We start from the raw sequence: 19,551 nt of genomic DNA, 5'->3' as shown, positions 1-19,551 counted from the left end.
CTTCAGCTCAGTAAACTCTTTAAAAGCTTCTTGGATCAGATGAAAAAGCTTCGTCACAAAGCTGAAAACAGCCTGTTTCATACTTTTACTTCAAGTACATGTAGCTGATAGTACTTACATACTTTTACTTCTTTTGAATGGTGGAGTATTTCCACAGTGTGGTATTAGTACTTTTACTGAAGTAAAGCGCTGAATACTTCTTCCAGCACTGTTTCTCTCTCTCTCTCTCTCACACACACACACACACACACACACACACACACACACACACACACACACACACACACACACACACACACAGAAGGTTGTAGTACTTTTATACTACTCACAAATAAAAAGTACGTAAATACAAAGTCATGAAAATAAACTGCTGTGAACTGCGTTGATGTGGAGAAGTTGTACTCTCTACTCTGCTGGTACAGCAGCAGATACTTCTTAAGTACTTCAGAAGTACTTACTGTATGTTCTTACTGTACTTAAGTCCACATTTCACTTGTACTTGACCTGAGTATTTCTATGTCATGAACGTTATACTTCTACTTTTACTTCAGTGAAGGATCTGAGTACTTCAGTCCTGCATGTCGCGTCTCTTTGGACAAAAACAGATGAAAGTGACACAACAACTACAACCAATCAGCTTTGTCCTTCATGATCAATAACCTGCTGCCACCTGCAGGCCAGGCTGCAGCATTACAGCAGAGCATGATGGGAAGTGACTTCACTTCATGGAGGTGAAAAGTTTCCATCAGTGTGTTTAAGCAGGTGTGTCACAGACAAACACACCTGTGGTGATGTCACTTTCAGGGCGGGGTCTGTGCTGCAGCTTCCTCTGACGTCATTTCCTCTTTTTTTCTCAGATTCTTTATTAATGTAGAAAAATACGTCCTGAAACATCAAAACAGAAAGCTTCAAGAACCTGAGCTCAACGTTCAGTCGAAGGAAAGAAGATAAAAACACGACAAGACCATTTTTAAAATAATATTAAAATGAAAAAAACGATCAAATCAAAGTGAAAACACACTCAGAGATGAAAACGGCTCATTTCTGAAAACCTTCTGGGTTTCTTTAGATTTCATGCTCTGCAGTAAATCAGGTCTGACTTTCATCCATTCATATTAAAGATGAATGAATGAATGAATGAATGAATGAATGAATGAATGAATGAATGAATGAATGTGTTTATGAGCTCCACCCACGCTCCACCTCTTCTCTGGATCAGCTGGGTGGAGTCACATCAAACATGTCATGCTTGAGTCAGACTAACTGCACTAGTGTCTGTCAGTCCTGGTCCTGGTCCTGGTCCTGGTCCTGGTCCTGGAGCGTCCTGCCCCTCATGGATCAAACATGAACAGAATCGACGTTTCACATTTTTATTGTCATGAAAAAAATCTTTACAGTTCATTTAAAACAAAAGTCAAAACTCAAAATCAGCCTCGACTAAAAACACATCAGCTAAAATAAACACTACGTTTCCCACAATGCAGCATTTCTGCTTCCTAAACCAATGAGCTTCAGAGGTTTTTCTCTGAACCAGAAGAACTATGAGCCAAAGACATTTAGAGAGAAGAAGAAAATTTTAGAGGAAAACGTTGAACAAAAGTTCACGTTATGTTGAAAAAAGTCACAATAAAATCAGAATTGTTGTTGGAGGAAAAGGGCCGAAGTTAGAAAAAATATTCAAGATAAAACAGTTTTATTAATGAATGTTAATAAGAGTAAAAAGTCATAATGTGAGAGTGAAGAGCAGCTGTTCACGGCAGAAATCTTGAAATATGAACTTCATTTTAAATATGAATTCATTGCTGAATCACTGCTGCAGCCAATCAAACGTCCTGTTGTGACTGTTAACCAGGAGGAAGACGATGGACAGAGGATGAAGAACGTGTGAAGGCACAGAGTTCGTTCTAATAAAACACAAATCGTTTCCTGATGTTTGGATCAACAAACACGAATGTTTTCTTCACCTGAGACGCTAAAAACTCCACAAATGTCTCAGCTAGCCAAGATGTTGCTGTGGAAACTGGTTGCTAGGAAACATCTGTCCAATCAGGAGCAACCAGGAAGTCACTGTAGCATCACAAGCTAGCAGGACTTTTAGAGGCTAAAAGCTAAATCTTGGTAAACATAGATGATATTTTCATTTCTGTCTGTAAACACAGAAAAATCTGTTCCAGAGTCAGCAGAGGGACACTCTGATTATGCTAAGCTAACTGGTTTAGGTTAATGCTAATAACAGCATTAAGTTTCACATGCTGAGGTTTGTTAGGGTTTAAAATCTTCCAGAGTGAATCTTTGTTAAACAGTTTTTATCCACTGTCCTCCAGATGTTAGCATGCTAGAGCTAGCATTGTCCGTTAGCGGCTGTAAACATTTATAGCAGCTAACCTCTAAGAACCAGTGAGCGAACAGATGATAAAACTTAGCATGATGCTAACGACAAACAGCTGCTGACGCGCTCAACGCTGTCATTTCACGGCGTGAAACAGCAAAGAAAACAGCAGTAAAACAGAATGAAGACAATAACTGACTTTTAACTTTGTCTTAAATAAAGTCGTAAAATGAATTAATGATGTTTGAAAATGAATTTAATCGGTTTTCTTTGTAACGTCTCTCCTCGTGTTTGTCCTCTGAATTCTGCCGTCATGAAAAAACCTCTCGGGAACTCGAACAACGTCACCGATCGACTCTGATCACGAGCCGATCGATAACCGTCGGTCTTCACCGCAGTCACACGTTCAAACCGTCAAATCCACAATATTTTCCGTTCAGCTTCAGAGGACGGACGGCGTCTCAGAGGGAGTACAGCTTCAGCTGCTCCTCCATGTCGCCCTCCGTCACCTCCCCCAGCACCTCCTGGTTCTCCCTCAGCAGCTGGAAGATGGCCGCCAGCTGCTCCTGTTGCACCCTGGGAAGTCAGTCGCAACACACACACACATACACTCCATTCATTTCCTGCAGACTTAAATATTTGAAGATTAATGTAAAAAAAAAAAACATTTTATTCTGAGAAAAGTTTAAGTTTTTGGAGAATAATTTTGCAGAAGTTGGAACATTCTGAGTAAACTGAAGTCATGAAATGAGACCGCGCTGGAAACACAATGTAATCAGAGTAAATCTGATTTTATTCTTGAATATTGAGACTTTGAGTGTAAAAACACTTCATTTCTTTGGTTTTACTGTATTTGCTCCTTCGTGGAGTTTGAAGTTTATTCCATGTTTTGATCAGTTTACGCTGTGAAATGTGAATGAATGTGTTTAAAGCGTCTCTTTAGAAGTTTTACTGATGATCAGTTTAAAATCAGAGGAAAACTTTTCCCTTTGTTTCATTTATGAGACAAAAATCCAAAAACACCCTCTGACGCTTTGACCTGAAGCAGAACGTTTGTCTTTAATCAGAAAAGAGTCACATCTTCACGTTAAAAGAGCTTTTACTCGTGCGCTCACTTCATGCCTTTGTTTTTCTTTATTCTTACTTATTTTCTGCAGAAACGTTGGAAACATGAACTCGTGAAACTGTTAAACTGAAATAAAGCTCCAGAGCTTCCTGCTGAACAGACACGATGAACGACTCGCTCAGACTCACATGTTTATTTCATGTTGGACATTTAAAGCAAACAGAAGACGTGAAGACGCCGCAGAGCCGAAGCTGGAGGACAGGACGCGTCACAGATTAGCACAGTTAGCTCTGAACTGCAGATACACCAAACTTCATTCAGATCCAATCACAGTTTAATATTCTACACGTCACACAATCACAAGCTGCTGCTTCTGTCCAAGCAACTCGTCCTCTCGAGGACGTAGAAAGTCTCCGCAGAGCAGAGCTGAAGACGCAGATTCCTGAAGGCACTTTGGTGTGAAGACGTTCGCTGGCTGGAAGCTCAGAGGACACAAAGCTGAAACGAAACCGAGACCGCAGAGGAGGTTCATTCTGTTCTCAGATCAGCTGGAGGAAGAGGAGGGATGAGGAAGACGAGGGTGTCCGACGCCTCATTCAGGTGCTCTGAAACAAGAGACAGGTTCAGCTTTTAGGATCACAGCGTGATCGATGCAAAAATGAAGTGAGACAAAGCTGAAAGGACCAAAGCAGCGAGTCTGAATCAGTTCTGCTTCCACTGACGTCACTGACGACATCAGCAGACCTTCATCAGCTTCACGTCCAGTGTGTTCATTTACAGACGTGAACCTGCGTGCTGCGACGTACGAGTCCGACTGACTGACTGACTGATCGATCGATCGATTGATTGGAGGCCAATGCAGGGCTCTGAGCTGCAGGAAGAAAAACGTGAAAGTTCAAACATGCAGAATGTCGAAGTGATTTTCAGCTCAGGAGGAACGACCTGCTGCTTTGGTCCTTTAATCAATGCGAATCACTGTGAAGGTCTGAGGAACAAGCACCATGCTAACAATGCTAACGATGCTAACGCGCCTCATTAGCAGAGACCGAATGTAAATGAGATGAACTGACTGACTGAAGGAGTTCTGACGTTAAAACGTTTCTTAAATGTTTAAATTCCGTCAAAACTTCTTCCCTGTGGCTAACAGCAACGTCAAGAACGCAGGTGAGACAACACCTGGCGACGCCTGGGTCAGTGTGTGTGTGTGTGTGTGTGTGTGTGTGTGTGTGTGTGTGTGTGTGTGTGTGTGTGAAGAGGTATTTATCACGTTGTGGGGACAAAAATCTGTTTACACAGTCACATTGTGGGGGCTGACCACCTTTATGGGGACAAAATGCAGGTCCCCTTAATGTAAATCATTAAATTTCAGGGTGCAGACTGAGGACAGGGTTACGGGTTAGGTAAGGTGAGGTCAGGTACAGGGTTAGGAACAGGCAGATAGTGGTTAGGGTTAGGGTTAGGCTCCAGGAAATGAATGTAAGTCTATGTAATGTCCCCACAAGTGATATAAACACAACGTGTGTGTGTGTGTGTGTGTGTGTGTGTGTGCGTGTGTGTGTGTGTGTGTGTGTGTGTGTGTGTGTGTGTGTGTGAAGCAGCATTTTCCATTGAACGCTTCAGACCTGAGTGGCAGCACTCACCGTTAGCTGTGGTGTTAGCAGGTAGCATGCAGGGTTAGCAGGTGAGCAGCACAGGTGGACAGAAGCCGGAATAAAAACAGTGAAGAAGAAGAGGCGAGCTCGTCCTCAGCGACAGGAAACCAGAACCAGAGCATCCCCAGGTGAGGCACAAACCTTTAAACTGAAAGTCTGATCCACTTTAAAAAATGATCTCTCTGTTGGACGATATGTAAAATCTGACGTCTCACACAGCTGTCCACATTTTTTTGTCCACATACTGAGTTTCTGAATCTGACTGCCGGTTCTGTTTGAGGACGCATTCGTAAACCTCAGCTCATATTTTGCCAGATATGTTTTCAATGGATTTTACTGACAGAAATAACCAAATGTAATTTTGAACGTTTTTGTTGTTTGCAGGTGGAATGAGTGAGTTTGTCCTGCAGAGGGCGCTCCTTCGCTGCTTCAGCTCAGAATAAAAACTGTTCAGTCCGTTTTAAGACGTCAGGCAGCTGAAGGACACGTTTCTGTTTCCTGTCCAGAGTCAGACGCAGAGTGTGAACGTTCAGCTGCTGCCTCTAGAATCAGAGCAGCTGACGGAAAAGTCTCCACCCATCAAATCAAACTGGGAGGTATGTGGCACCAGTTTGATCTGCTGGTGCAGGATCAACTGTGACGCCTGAATTCATGACTCAGCAGGATTTTACTGTTGACTTCTTTTCATTCTGGAGGAGTCTGTGTTTCTCTCCATCGATCAAGCGATCGATCGATCGTTTGGTTTGGAAACATATTAGTTTCCATTTTCTGACACTTTCTTCTTCTGCTACAGTTCAGGCAAATATCGAACTATTGAACATTAAAGTGCTGAACACTTGAACGCATCACGACTCTTATACAGTAACATATGAGTATTTTTACTTCTTTTTGTTATTTGACTGTGTACCTGTGTATTTCTACACCTTTACTGAAGTCTAAGATCAGTGTGTCTCTTCCTGGACGTCTGTGTTGGACGTCCCCCTCCCTGTTTAATGTCCTCATTGTCTTCCTGGTTGGAACCTTTTGTTTCCTTTGTGGACGTCTGGACATCCACCTGTACTACAACATACTGCAGTACAGCTGGTGTAACAGCTGGCTGTCGCCGTGGAAACACACAAACCATGTGACCCATTTACCAGAAGGCACGCAAGGGAAGGGATAACTCAGGAGGAGGTCAGTGAAGGCATCACAGGGAGGGCAGGTGGACTCATGGTGACGGATAGACTGATAACTCGTTAATGAACGAAGATTCTCATGAATGAGCCAACAAACAACAATAAACACAACAAACAAACAACAACATGTGTGACGCTGCTCATTCTTTTAATTATCAAACCTTTTTATCTTCAGCTTTCTATGAATGAGAGCTGAACGCTTCAAATCTTTGATTCTTATTTTCTGCTTCTGTTCGGGGACATGAACACATGAATCTGTGCTCATGTCATATATTCATGTGAATCACTGCGTGAAACATCGCTCGGACTCATCAGTCTATCCGTGCCGTGGTGGAGGAGAGGACTGGTTGGAGGTTACTGGACAGAAAGGCGACCTTACCACGACCCCGCTAACACACTGAGTGTGTGCTGAGGCTCATTACAGAGACGTAAAGTCAGACGTTAGCTCTACCCTGAAAGATAAAGGTGGACGAGGTCAGACACACATCTTCAAGAGCCACATTCACAGTATGAAACGTGAATAAACCAAAGGACTGGACGCCATGCGGGGGGGGGGGGGGGGGGGGGGCGGAGGAGGCTGGTGTCCACTTATACACAGCTGATGAGAAACCTGATGCCTGACTCACTTTCAAGACTTAATGTCAGAAATATGATGATGCTCTGCTGCAAAGACTCATTCAGACTTTAAGTAAGAGGTGAAGATCATTTCCCCGTCCCCCCCGCCCCCCCCCCCCCCCCCCAAGCTGAGGGGAGCTCACAGAAACTGGACTGAGCATCAAACAGCCGAAACGTTTATTTACGACGTCATTTGGCCGGGGACATGTCCGAGTGAGACGAGAAGGGACAGCAGCTCAAGAACAAAGACGCTGTCCCTCTTCTGCTCCTCCTGAGACACTCAGAAACAGTAAGCAGTAAAGCAGCGCTGCCAAACCACAGAGACGTTAAAGAGCCGTCCTCCAGTCAGGCGAGCTGCAGACGTTCCCTCCCTCACAAACAAAGAAAAACGCCAGAAACAGAACTGTGAACTCTGCAGACGAATGCGTTTCCCTCACTCCACCTCTGTCCTCCAAACACAGCCACGTCACAGACGTTACACAACACCACCCTCCATTCAGTCCCTGTTCAGGCCTCAGGACGTGTGGACGTGTGCACGGAGACGTTCATGGAGACGACAGAACCTGCCGTCTGCGTCGACCCACAGAGACCGAAACCTCACGAGGAGCCGACGAGGAAAAAACACCTGCTTCAAAACCTGCAGCTAGGAAACATCTGCAGCTCTGTCCAATCAAGAGCAGCCAGACAGGTAACCAGGAAGTCACTGTAGCATCACAAGCTAGCAGGCTAAAAGCTAAACCTTCGTAAATGTGGTCATTATTTTCATGTCTGTTTCAGAGCTAGCAGTATCCATACAGTTCATAATGAGAGGGATTATGCTAAGCTAACTGATGCTATGCTAATAACAGCATTACATTTCATAACTTTATGTTATTTCAGAGAAATGTAATTTAAGTCCTCCACTTTGAACCTAAATACACAGCATTTATTAAATTTTAGGTCAGATATGTCGACAGTGGTCAGATATTAGCATGCTAACTTTAGCCTTGTCTGTTAGCTACACAACACCTGCAGTTAGCAGCTGTAATATTTAAAACTAAGCTCCACATAAGAGTTAGCGAGCTGCACGCTGTTTTAAATAACTGATAAGACTGAAGCGACGTTAGCGCGAGGCTAACTTTGACCGACAAACAGCTGCTGTAACCAGATCCTGAAACTTTCCTATTCTTGGCTCTCAATCAGTCCTGAGGGTGGCGCTAGAGAACAGGTGGTGTTTCTAAAACCAAACAAAGGTTTCTCCTCTTCATAGTGATCATTTTAAAACAATTTCAGCTCCTTTTTTAAACTAACAGTAACTCACATCAACACTGCTAATGCTAGCAGGCTACATCAGCTTAGCATCAGAGGCCTTACAGGAGCATGTTGCTCCACGAGGACTCAGAAAGGTCCATTTCATGCTATACTGCCGGGCTGCATGGTGGCGCAGCATGCCTCACAGCAACAAGGTTACCGGTTCGATTCCCGGGTCGGGCCTTTCTGTGTGAAGTTTCTCCAGCACATCTCAGAGGTAAATATTCCTCTTTAGTTAGTTTGACGTATATTATTCTGAAATCGGCTTTTCTGTTTGTCTTTACGAACACTTTGAAGCGGATACTTCTGTACTTGTAAAAAGTTAAGTTTTGCCTTTTACTTGTAACAGAGTATTTCTACTCTGCTGTACACACTGTACTTCTTCCACCGTCAGCTGCTGCTGGATGACAATCAAACGCAGGTGAGAATAATAACTGATAGCTAATGCTAGCTTGGCTAACTGCTGTGGGGTTGAAAGAGGAAAAGGATTGTGGGAGATGTAGGATGAGTTGACTCGTCATCGGGGTTCCTCTTTCTTTACATGCAAGTAAAAGGTGAAACCAACGAAAACGGGCCGAGCAGGAAGTGTGTGTGTGTGTGTGTGTGTGTGTGTGTGTGTGTGTGTGTGTGTGTGTGTGTGTGTGTGTGTTAGCATGCACACAGCAGGTCAGCCATCATGGCCTCCATGTGAGAGCTCACACTGACCTCTGCTCCTCCTCGAGCTCCTCCTTCGTCAGCAGCGTCTCGAACTTGCTCTGTTTCTTCCCCGGAGTGAACTTCACCGGATCTTCAGCCGCGGCCACGTCTGAGACACAGGAGACAGACAGCAGGAGGACAGATCAGAGTCCACGTCCCTCACTGTCCACGTCCTGCTTCAACAGCACATCAGCTATTATCTAAAGCGTTAGCATGGACAGCTTAGTGTTTTATCATCTCAATATGTAATGCTAACAAATGCTTAAATAAGACTGTACACACACACACACACACACACACACACACACACACACACACACACACACACACACACACACACACACACACACACACCTGTTGTGCGGCAGGTTGGAGGGACAGGAAGCAGACTGGACAGAGCTTAACTGACTAAGTATCATCATCCTGAAGCAGATGGCAGCTCCACCTCCACACACGCCAGCTGATCCACTGACACACACCCACCCACACACACACGCACACACTGTCTCACACACACACTCTTCACAGTGCTGTCAGTGAGGACAGTGAGAGGCAGGAAGTGAACACCTGGTGAAGACTGGCCATCGTGTGGCTGCTGTGACTGAACTTCCTGTTGAGTGAACAGCTGGTGGAGACGCATTCACATGTTTATTCACATGTTGTTTGTTTACATGTTTGTTTATTCGCGCTGCATGATCACCGTGTGGATGTCAGATATGTGAGCCACGTTAGACTCCGACGTCCTGAGTGGAATCATGGATTTCCTTCTTCCTTCAGAGTAAACTGATGTTGAATCGCTCGTCTCGTCGTTGGCTGCAGCGTTAAACTGTCCGAGCTGCTCGTGAAGCTCGACTGTCGGCTTCTCCTGATAACTTATCAGCTGTCGCAGCCGCTGACGTCCGCCTGCTGCGAGAGGCCGTTTGAGGTTAGATTTGAGGAAACCAGCAAAGCCTCTGAAACACATGAAGCAGATCCGGTGCGACTCGGGACGGATCCAAACCGGCTTCCTGACTTCCTGTCTGCGGCTCTCAGCCCATTGGTTCCTCCTGAAGACGTGAATCTTTGAAAACACCTCACAGACGTCACGTTTCTGCAGTCAGATGCTCACTGAGACTGACTGAGTTTCCCAGAAGTCTGAGCTTCATCTGCTTTGCATGACTCAGCAAATTAAACTCTTCCTCTGTCAATGGGCTCAGTTCAACCTGCAGTGGATCAGTCACACCTGGATGACACCTGATCTGCTTCAGGAGACTAACTGTGAGCCAGCGGAGAGAGTACTTCAGAGAAAGTACTCTGACAAGTACTCGCAGTAAAGAACAGGCTTCAGGCAGCAGCGGTGTGAAAAAATGTTGGAGAAACGTCAGTTTTCTCAAACCTCTGCAGACCAAAACTACACGACCATGAAGCAGACTTACCGTTGTTCGGGACGGTCTCCGGTTCAGGTTCTGGTTCTGGTTCAGGGTCAGGTGATGCCTCTACAACAGGTTCAGCCACAGGCTGCTGGACTACTTCAGATACCGGTTCAGACTTGGCCACAGGTTCTGGATCAGCTTCTGGGACAGGTTCAGGAACTGACACTGATTCAGGGACTGATACTGGCTCTGGTACAGGTTCTGGCTCTGGGATAGGTTCTGGTGCAGCAGCTAGTTCTTGTACTGCAACTGGTTCCAGAGCAGGTTCTGGTTCTGGTACAGTCTCTGGTACTTTTACCGGTTCAGGGACAGGTTCTGGTGCCTTTACTGGTTCTGGTGCCTTTACTGGTTCTGGAACAGGTTCAGGGACAGGTTCTGGTACCTTTACTGGTTCTGGGACAGGTTCTGGTGCCTTTACTGGTTCTGGAACAGGTTCAGGGACAGGTTCTGGTGCCTTTACTGGTTCTGGTGCCTTTACTGGTTCAGGGACTGGTTCAGGGACAGGTTCAGGGACAGGGACAGGTTCTGGTGCCTTTACTGGTTCTGGTGCCTTTACTGGTTCTGGAACAGGTTCTGGTGCCTTTACTGGTTCTGGGGCTGCTTCAGGGACAGGTTCTGGTGCCTTTACTGGTTCAGGGACTGGTTCGGGGGCTGGTTCTGGTGCTGATACGGTTTCTGGAACAGCCTGCAAAGACAAAAGGTGTCGCAGCAGTTAACTTCTCTCTGAGACACGTTTTCCAAACAGTGACGGTTGAACTGAGCAGCAGTTTGTTTGATCAGTGTTTTGTGGCTAAAATGTCTCGATTGGTCGCGACGTCCTGAGAGACTCAGATGTCCTGAAATAGAAGCTGATGGTTTTTTCCAGCAGACTCACATCAGTCTGTCGTCTGTTAACAAAACACGAATAATGAAATAATCCTGTGATTCGAATAAGAAATCAGCTGACACCATGTGAAGGGTGTCAGCAGGTCGTTGGTGGTCGTTTGTTGCTTGAGGTCCACGTGGGACACTGAAACTGGATCCAGAGAGGCTGGCTTGATAACAGACAGTGCTGGAAGAAGTATTCAGAGACTTTACTTACTTACTTACTTTACTTCAGTAAAAGTACTAATACCGCACTGTAAAAAGTATGTATAAAGGGCTGTCAGCTAAATGCACTTAAAGCATGAGAAGACAAATTCAAAGACGTTAAAAAGGTTTATTAAAATGATGAATCGAGACGTTTTGTCGGTCATCCAAACCTCAAAATCAGCTGTGAGAAGTCAGTATTTGTACTGTCTTGAAAAATGCAGACGTGGACAGGTGACCAAGTCCAGTACTGATCACATGTATAATCAATATCTCTTCACAGTAAACCTGCTGACCTCTGACCTCTGACAGACTAACGCTTGACTGTCAGCTGCAGCTCCTCATTGAGGATGTCGCCTGTTGCTGACACCAGGACAAATTAAAGCCTCTTCAGTGTCTGCCAACCTGTCCTGACAGCTCTCTCACACACACACACACACACACACACACACACACACACACACACACACACACACACACACACAGGTCGATCTTTTCATTGGCCGTCCTCTGTCTCTGATGCACCTGTCCGTGTCTTCTGTGAAGTGCTGACTTTGCAGCAGCTCTGGTTTCTCGACCATCGGCTTCATTGCTGTTACCAACATGTCAGGATTCAGAGTTTTAGGAAACGTCTGCTTTGACTCAACATTTAAACAAAAAGATGGAAAAGGAAAATTCATCAGTGATCATTCCTTTAAAACTCAGAGGCTTTGAAGTTAAATAGCTGGTTTGATTGGCTCATTAAGCTTCATGACAATTCAGAAAAATTCAAAACATTTGTTGTCATTCTCGACCTTTCATCAGTTTTTTTTCCTCATTTGCTTGCTGTGAAACCCCAGATGTGTTTATCTTAGCCTGTTAGCTAAGAGTCTGGTTCTAGCTCCCTGTTGTTTAGCGTTAGCTTCCCACCAGATGATTTAATCGCATCACATCAATGGCATTAACGTTGATGTTGGACTTTATTTTGATGTTACTTGTAATGACAATCTTCACATTATATGTGCACTGGCTTTAAGTCAGACTCTAGGTCCCTTTAGCTTAGAGTTAGCTTGTAGCTCCCATTAAATTAGCATCCATGTCTGTTTCCCCATAGCTTAGAATTAATTTCACAGTAGTTTAGCTTAGAGTTAGCTTGTAGGCCTTTTTAAATTAGAGTCAGTTTCTGGATTTCTTTAGTTTAGCATTAGTTTAAATGTCCCTCTAGCTTAGAGTTAGCTTCAAAGTCCCTTTAGCTTAGAGTTAGCTTCAAAGTCCTTTTATCTTAGAGTTAGCATCAAGGTCCTTTGTCTTAAAGTTAGCATCAAGGTCCCTTTAGCTTAGAGTTAGCATCAAGGTCCCTTTAGCTTAGAGTTAGCATCAAGGTCCTTTAGCTTAAAGTTAGCATCAAGGTCCCTTTAGCTTAGAGTTAGCATCAAGGTCCCTTTATCTTAGAGTTAGCTTCAAGGTCCTTTATCTTAAAGTTAGCATCAAGGTCCCTTTAGCTTAGAGTTAGCATCAAGGTCCCTTTATCTTAGAGTTAGCATCAAGGTCCTATAGCTTAAAGTTAGCATCAAGGTCCTTTAGCTTAAAGTTAGCATCAAGGTCCCTTTAGCTTAGAGTTAGCATCAAGGTCCCTTTATCTTAGAGTTAGCTTCAAGGTCCTTTATCTTAAAGTTAGCATCAAGGTCCCTTTAGCTTAAAGTTAGCATCAAGGTCCCTTTAGCTTAGAGTTAGCATCAAGGTCCCTTTATCTTAGAGTTAGCATCAAGGTCCTATAGCTTAAAGTTAGCATCAAGGTCCCTTTAGCTTAGAGTTAGCATCAAGGTCCCTTTATCTTAGAGTTAGCATCAAGGTCCTTTAGCTTAAAGTTAGCGTTAGGTCCCTTTAGCTTACAATTAGCTTCAAGGTTTCTCACTTTCTCCCCAAAAAAAGTATCGTATGTCAGACAGACTTAGGGTTGTTGTAAGATGCTAGTAGTTTCCCCCTGCTTCCAGTCTTTGTGCTAAGCTAGGCTAAACACACCTGGACATCTTCCATAACGTCAAAGTGAAATGACGCTGCGTGTTTGTTAGCGCGTTAACTCAGCAGCAGAGGAAACGCGGAGAGGAAATGCTGGCAGAGCAGCGGCTGCAGTGACCTTGTCTGGTCTCATCAGGCCAGAGCAGCTTCAGCCGCCACAGTTCTGCTCCTGATGAGTCACTGAAGTGACAAGTGGTGGCATCATGGGAGGTCAGACAGTGAAATGCATCAGGCCTGACCGCATGAAGCCGGCTGCTGCCAGTCTGGATTCTTAATCCCACGGCAGCCGTCCCTCACGCCCTCCAGCTGGAGTGGCATCCATTTAGGCTGAAACACCGTCCCTTCCTCCGCCTCTGAATTCCTGAGCCATGAAACACCAAAATAATCTCTACAGCAAAGCGCCGACTTCCTGAAACAAAGCGTTCTGGGCCGTGACGCTAAAAGCAGGGTCATTAAATCATTTTATGAGTCAGTGGGACGGTAAACTGTATTCTTAGCTGAAACTGAGGCCCAGCGAGCTCAGCTGTCCTAAATTGGTCAAATATGTTTGTTGGGTGAGTCCAACATGAGATCATCATGTCCAACATGACTCATTCAGGCAATGAGCCTCATTTCTCTGCTGCAGGGGATGAACCAATCAGCAGCATTAGAGCGCTTACAGAGGACCGATGCAAAGGATGAATGGATGAAATGTCGCATGACAAAAACAGGAAGTCAAAATACATTAAGAGCTCAAACATTTACACATCAAATCAAGATTATATTTATCTTAAGATATGAGAAAATGAAGATTATCAGACACCTAATCAGGATCATAAAAAACTAAATCATGATTAGGGATATAGATCGATAGACTTTATTAAGATTATTAGATGCTGATTATAAAATACTAAACATGCTAATTCAAGATTCTTCTCCATGAATAAAATCATCATCATATCAACGTCAGAGTGAAATGGAGAAAAACTAAAAAGAAGCTCTGACACGTTGTGGAAAACGAGCTCTGGATTAGTCCGAGTCCTCGCCGCCTTCGAGCCTCTGAGAGGTTTCCTGGTAAATGTATCCTGATGTGTAACATTACACCGAGCGCTTCCCTCCTAAAAGCCATTTTAGCTCAGTAACGGCGCAGAGGAAGGCCATTCGATCTGCTGGCATGAGGGGAATTCAGCGAACAACCTGAGCAAACACTGAAGAGGAAGCAGCTCCAGCGTGTGAGGAGCCCGAGGCTGACCTGAGATCAGCAAGCTGTTCGTCCAGAGCGGACACGAGGAAGAGGACGGAGCTGTCTTCCTCCATTATCACACACACAGATGAAGGCTGCTCATCATTCTTCAGGCCTCAACATGAAAGCAGCAGCTCCATCACCAGTGAAATAACAACCGTCACCGCGACGTTTCAGCGCTGCAGACGAAACATGAAGTCCACGAGGTAGTTAGAAGTACTTCAGATACTACAGTAAGTGTACACACATGACATGAAGCAGACGCAGGACAGTGTAATGATGCAGACCGAGGGGAGGATCGGCAGAGCATCACTGCCGTTCAGGTCGTGGACAGACTCTCGCTCTGTTCTGCCATCCTGACTCGGCTGCATCGCTTCATCGCAGCTAAAAACAGAGCAGAATCGGGGCAGGATGTGGCCTCCGGTGGGCCGTGGTGCTGACGGCGCCAGCTTCTCTGAAATCAGCACAGAGGAGGAATGCTGTGATGTGAAGCCATTGTTTGCTCCTGGATTTGCACAGCCAACAGCTCTGAGCACTGAGAAACCAGACCGGACCAGACCGGACCGGACCGGGCCAGGCCGGGCTCCAGAGGGAGCAGAGGCAGGAACTGGGCCAGGCCAGGGGGGAAATACCAGGAGAGGTACGTCAGACAACAGAGGAGGTCCGACGAGACCGTTCACAGCTGATAAAATCCAAAGAGACGAGAAGTCTGTGCACGCCACGCAGGCCACACCCACCAGATGACTCAGCGATAGTCCTCTTGTCAGAGGACGCTGAGTCATGGGACAGACTGAAGACAGGCCACGCTAGAGAAAATGCATGAAGAAAATGAATGATGACAAATAAAGAGCTGAAGGTCTGGGACATGAAACGTGGCGAAAGTAGAAAACATGACAACACGTTTATGAATTATGACAAATGAAAACCGAGAGAATGAAACGTACGGGAGAAATACGTTGGGACTTTAGGAGTCACATGTTTTGGAAGCTCCATAAAGGATCTTAAGGCTGAACTGAGGACCTGATTGAGGACTGCTCACACCTGTTTATTTTGAAAGAGCAACGGCCAATGGGGAAGCTCCAACAGTCCGCCAGCCAATGACGTGAGGTCATCACTGAGAGAGTCCGGGACAGACGGCCAAAAAAGACAAATGTTTGTGCACAGCGCTGAGGACAACTGCACTGCACCGTCATGTAATAAATAAAGTCCAGAGACAATGGAGGACATCTTGGGACTGGAACAGTTCAGAGGACGTGAATCCAAAGTTAAACACTGACAACTTTCTGGGTGCAGTAATGTTTTGGTGTGTTTGTGCTCCAAACAGAGTCTGAGACGGCTGTGAGGGTTCCCATTAACAGACTAAGTAACTCCACCTCTGTCCCGGACAGAGAGCAGCTGCTCCAACGCCGCCGCTCCTCCGTCAAACCTGCATCACAGCGAGCGTGCTCTCATTTCCATATATGGAGAGCAGCACGGCGCTGAGAGGCCGGAGAGGAGCTGTGGAAGTGCCGCAGAATAATTTGAGTAACTTCACTCTTTATATGCAAACTTTAAACAGCTCTTCATCCACCTCTTCTCCAGCTTTCAGCACATGTTCTGTCCCGTGCAGCGAGACACAGCCTGACCTCACGTCCCCGCGCTCACAACAAAAGACCAGCACAGTTTCACTCGTTTGAGCGTGAAATGCAGCTTTGTGGCCTTCTTAGCTGCAGGGATGGAGGTGGAGCCCGTGCAGCTGTAACTGTAGATGAAGGAGCAGTCCAACATGCTAAGCTCATGAATGTCACAGAGCCAGATGGCGCTCTGGGTCACATGGCACAGAGACACAAACAGGCTGCAGGACACTAAGTCTGTAAACAGGAAGCTGCTGCAGCAGAGAGCAGCGACTGCAAACGTCCACAGGTAGAAAAGTTAGTTCTCACCTGAGTGGAGTTAAAGGCCAACAGGACACAGAATCCAGTGATGGACAAGTACTCAGAGCCTTTACTGAAGTAAAAGTACTAATACCACACTGTACAAATACTCTGGTAGAAGTCCTGCATTGAAAATGTTACTTCAGTAAAAGTATGGAAATGTCTAGCTAACAGATGGAGGCTAAAGCTAACAGGTCCCAGGTCATGATAGCATGCTAACAGTCTGAGGCTAAAGCTAACACATACAAGTCATGATATTTTAAACATAACCCCTCACAACACAAATTAATAGAATGTGAAATGTTAAATATTAAATGTTACGCCATACATGCTAATGTCAGCAGCTGAAATGAGTGCAGACACTGTTTAATCCATTCATTTCACTTTGTGTTTTTGGAAACACTAAAAAAAGTGTCCAACCCTGAACCTCTGACCTCGTGTGTGCGTCACCTCATCATGTGCTTCCACCTGTAAAACTTTAAAAACACCTCATAAATATCTAGTTTCATGTGTAAAAGGTTCGGTCTTTTCCTCAAACAGCTGCTCGCCGTAGCTTCCGTCAGACAAACAGGAGGAAACTGAGCCTTTGTCGGGGACTATTTTCAGCGGCGGATGAATCCACATGTGGTGGATCTTCTGACTCTGTGAAACAGTGACGCTCACGCTGCGAGGCTAACGACAGGCTAACTGTTCTGACTCCCACACAGCTTCAGTCAAAGGAGACAAAGGCCAAAACAACAGGACTGTGTGTGTCTCAGCTCCGCAGGCTCGGGGACACAGAGGCCTTCATTCTGTGGACATTTACACAAAGAGCTGTGTAACACACACCATGACGCTCTGCTGCTGCGGCGCACACGGAGACGACCTCTGAGCGCGCCGAGGACGTTATCAGGGAAGGAGGGCGTGACGTCCCGACACGCAGCCACAAGATTCAAGTCCACGATAGTTTAACAGCACAGACAGACGCAAAGGGCCCCGTCAGATGTGGCCCCTTCGCTTCATGACATCAGTGGTGTGTCGTGGGGGCTGCATGCCAACATGCTGGAGTTTCTGAGGATTCACCGTCACCGTTTCTGTCTGTCGCGACGTCTGGTTCATTTCCTCTCACACGGTTTTATCTGAGGGACGTTTCTGCACAGGACACAAAGACAAAGACGCCCGGGGACACAAACTAAAGCAGTACGTTTACTAAAGTACTGTACTGAAGTACAACTCTGAGGTATTTATACGTAAGTATTTCCACAGAGACAAGTGTTGTTTTCACTGGAGCACATTAGTTACTTTCACATCTCAATTATTAATACGAATCAATAAACGATGACGTCATTAAATGAGCTCCACCTTCATCAGGTGCAGCATGAAAGTGATGAACACATGAACGCGTCTCTCACACACACATCACTGTGAGCCGAGCGTTCCTGCACAGTGAGCACTGATCCTGAATCAGCAGGATGAAGCAGCACAGGGCAGATGTTAAACATGTCATGAAGCCAGCTCCACCTCCGCTCCACCTCCGCTCCACCTCCCCCTGCAGCACCATGGCAGACATGTGAACATACGCAGGCGTAAATATAGGACTCATGTTCGGCACCAAATATAGGCGCTCGGTCCGTCGCATGTTTCAGCCGCGGCGGGCGCATTCTTCAGGCTTTTAAAGGGCGGGCTCTGCTGCAGGTCACCGAGGGTCAGCCCGCATGATGACCTCTGGACACTGACGGAGTCCACAAAGAGCTTCTGTGCTGCCGCCGACAGAGGCTCATTTGCATGTGAGCTCATAAGCGCCGAAACATCAGCAGACATTCAAACGGTGGAGGAGGGCGAGCGCGGCCCTCAGCTGGGACGATTCCTCAAACGCGTCCGTCACTGTGTGCACAAGCAAATCAGCATCCAGCCAGGACAGACGGTCTCCGTTTGGATGTCAGGCGGCCAATCAGCCGCGGCCGGGCCGAAACGTGTGGCCAAAACACTGCAGACGCGCTTTAAAGGAACTTCCTGCATTGATCATCGCACCTGATGACAATCAATACTCGACTCCGTGGTTTCATCATAACGGCATGTTTAGCTGCTGTCAGCAGAGCAACAAACAAATAAAGATCATTTAAATTTGAATCAAAACGCTCAACATGAAACAATGCGTCAATCAATGGATTGACAGGAAATGAATCAGCTGCCGTGATATCAGATTATCTGTTTGTAGAATCCTTTAAACATTTCACAGCTCAAATTATCAGTCAATCGATCAATAAATGATCAGCAGACGAATGAACAAATCAATTACTTTGTAAACTGTGGCAGCTTTAAGAAATAACATCTTCACTTAAAACTGTTAAAAACATTTCAATATTTGATATATTTTAATTATTTTTAAGTGTCTGAAGCATCTTTGGGACAAAAATGTTTGTTTTTTTTCTTATTTTGTCTTTTGTGAGGTAAGAAATTATTGATTGATGAGAAAATTTGGCAGGAAAATAAACAAGTTTCTGATCGCCTGAAGTCAGTTTTGCATGTCATCAATCACATTTTCCAATAAACTAATGAAAACCATAATGATCGATCTTACCTCCACAGGTGAGTTCTGGATCTTCTCCGCGGCTCCGATCTCCTCCACAGCCGGCGGAGGAGGCTCCGTGCGCGGGGAGGCTTCAGGCGCAGGTCGGAGCGGCTCACCCAGAGCTCTTGACGGAGGGACGTCGTCTCCGCAGCCGACTTTGGGCTTCTTGCTCGCGTTTGAGGAGGAGGCGTCGGGCTTCTTGCTCAGGAGCGACGAGGCGAAATAAATGGCCACGACGGTGAAGAGGATGGCGGGGATGATGACGGCCGGGTCCAGATCCATGATGAAGGTCCGACGAGGGAAAAGTTAAAGTGTGTGTTCAGAGTGTGTGTGTGTGTGTGCTGAGGACGGTGTGTGTTCAAGCTGCTGTCTCACACACACACTGAGCAGCATCCCGCCTCTCAGCACAATTTAACCTCAACAGCTGACGGCAAATACTGCACTTCCGGCTTTCCTTCAGAATAAGAGCCGTTACAGGAAATGCTTATGTGCTGCTATAATAAAAGCCAGAAGTGAAAATGAGACACTGGATTTCTTCTTCTTCTTCCTCAGCTCGTTTCTCTG

The 19,551-nt window shown here is 45.7% G+C and overlaps 1 protein-coding gene across 16 annotated transcripts; it reads right to left on the bottom strand.

The window, feature by feature from the left end:
• Positions 1-1,355: 1,355 nt before the first annotated feature.
• On the bottom strand, positions 1,356-19,413 carry LOC139342970 (protein TsetseEP). Of its 16 annotated transcripts, none has more exons than XM_070980320.1 (6): positions 18,997-19,356; positions 10,842-10,920; positions 10,752-10,781; positions 10,239-10,703; positions 8,833-8,932; positions 1,356-2,905 (listed from the first exon to the last, which is right to left on the bottom strand). In XM_070980320.1, the coding sequence occupies exons 1-6, from the start codon at positions 19,267-19,269 to the stop codon at positions 2,791-2,793; spliced, it is 1,062 nt and encodes a 353-aa protein (XP_070836421.1). In that variant the 5' UTR covers positions 19,270-19,356; the 3' UTR covers positions 1,356-2,790. The 16 variants fall into 16 exon arrangements, with proteins under 16 accessions (XP_070836421.1, XP_070836419.1, XP_070836409.1 ...); XM_070980318.1 differs by having other exon boundaries at positions 10,239-10,731; positions 10,780-10,805; positions 10,848-10,920; XM_070980308.1 differs by having other exon boundaries at positions 10,239-10,557; positions 10,594-10,920.
• Positions 19,414-19,551: the final 138 nt, after the last annotated feature.

The sequence above is a fragment of the Chaetodon trifascialis genome, chromosome 15, assembly GCF_039877785.1.
Source record: "Chaetodon trifascialis isolate fChaTrf1 chromosome 15, fChaTrf1.hap1, whole genome shotgun sequence".
Taxonomy (NCBI): Eukaryota; Metazoa; Chordata; class Actinopteri; order Chaetodontiformes; family Chaetodontidae; genus Chaetodon; species Chaetodon trifascialis.
This window is presented reverse-complemented; position numbering and strand designations above follow the sequence as displayed.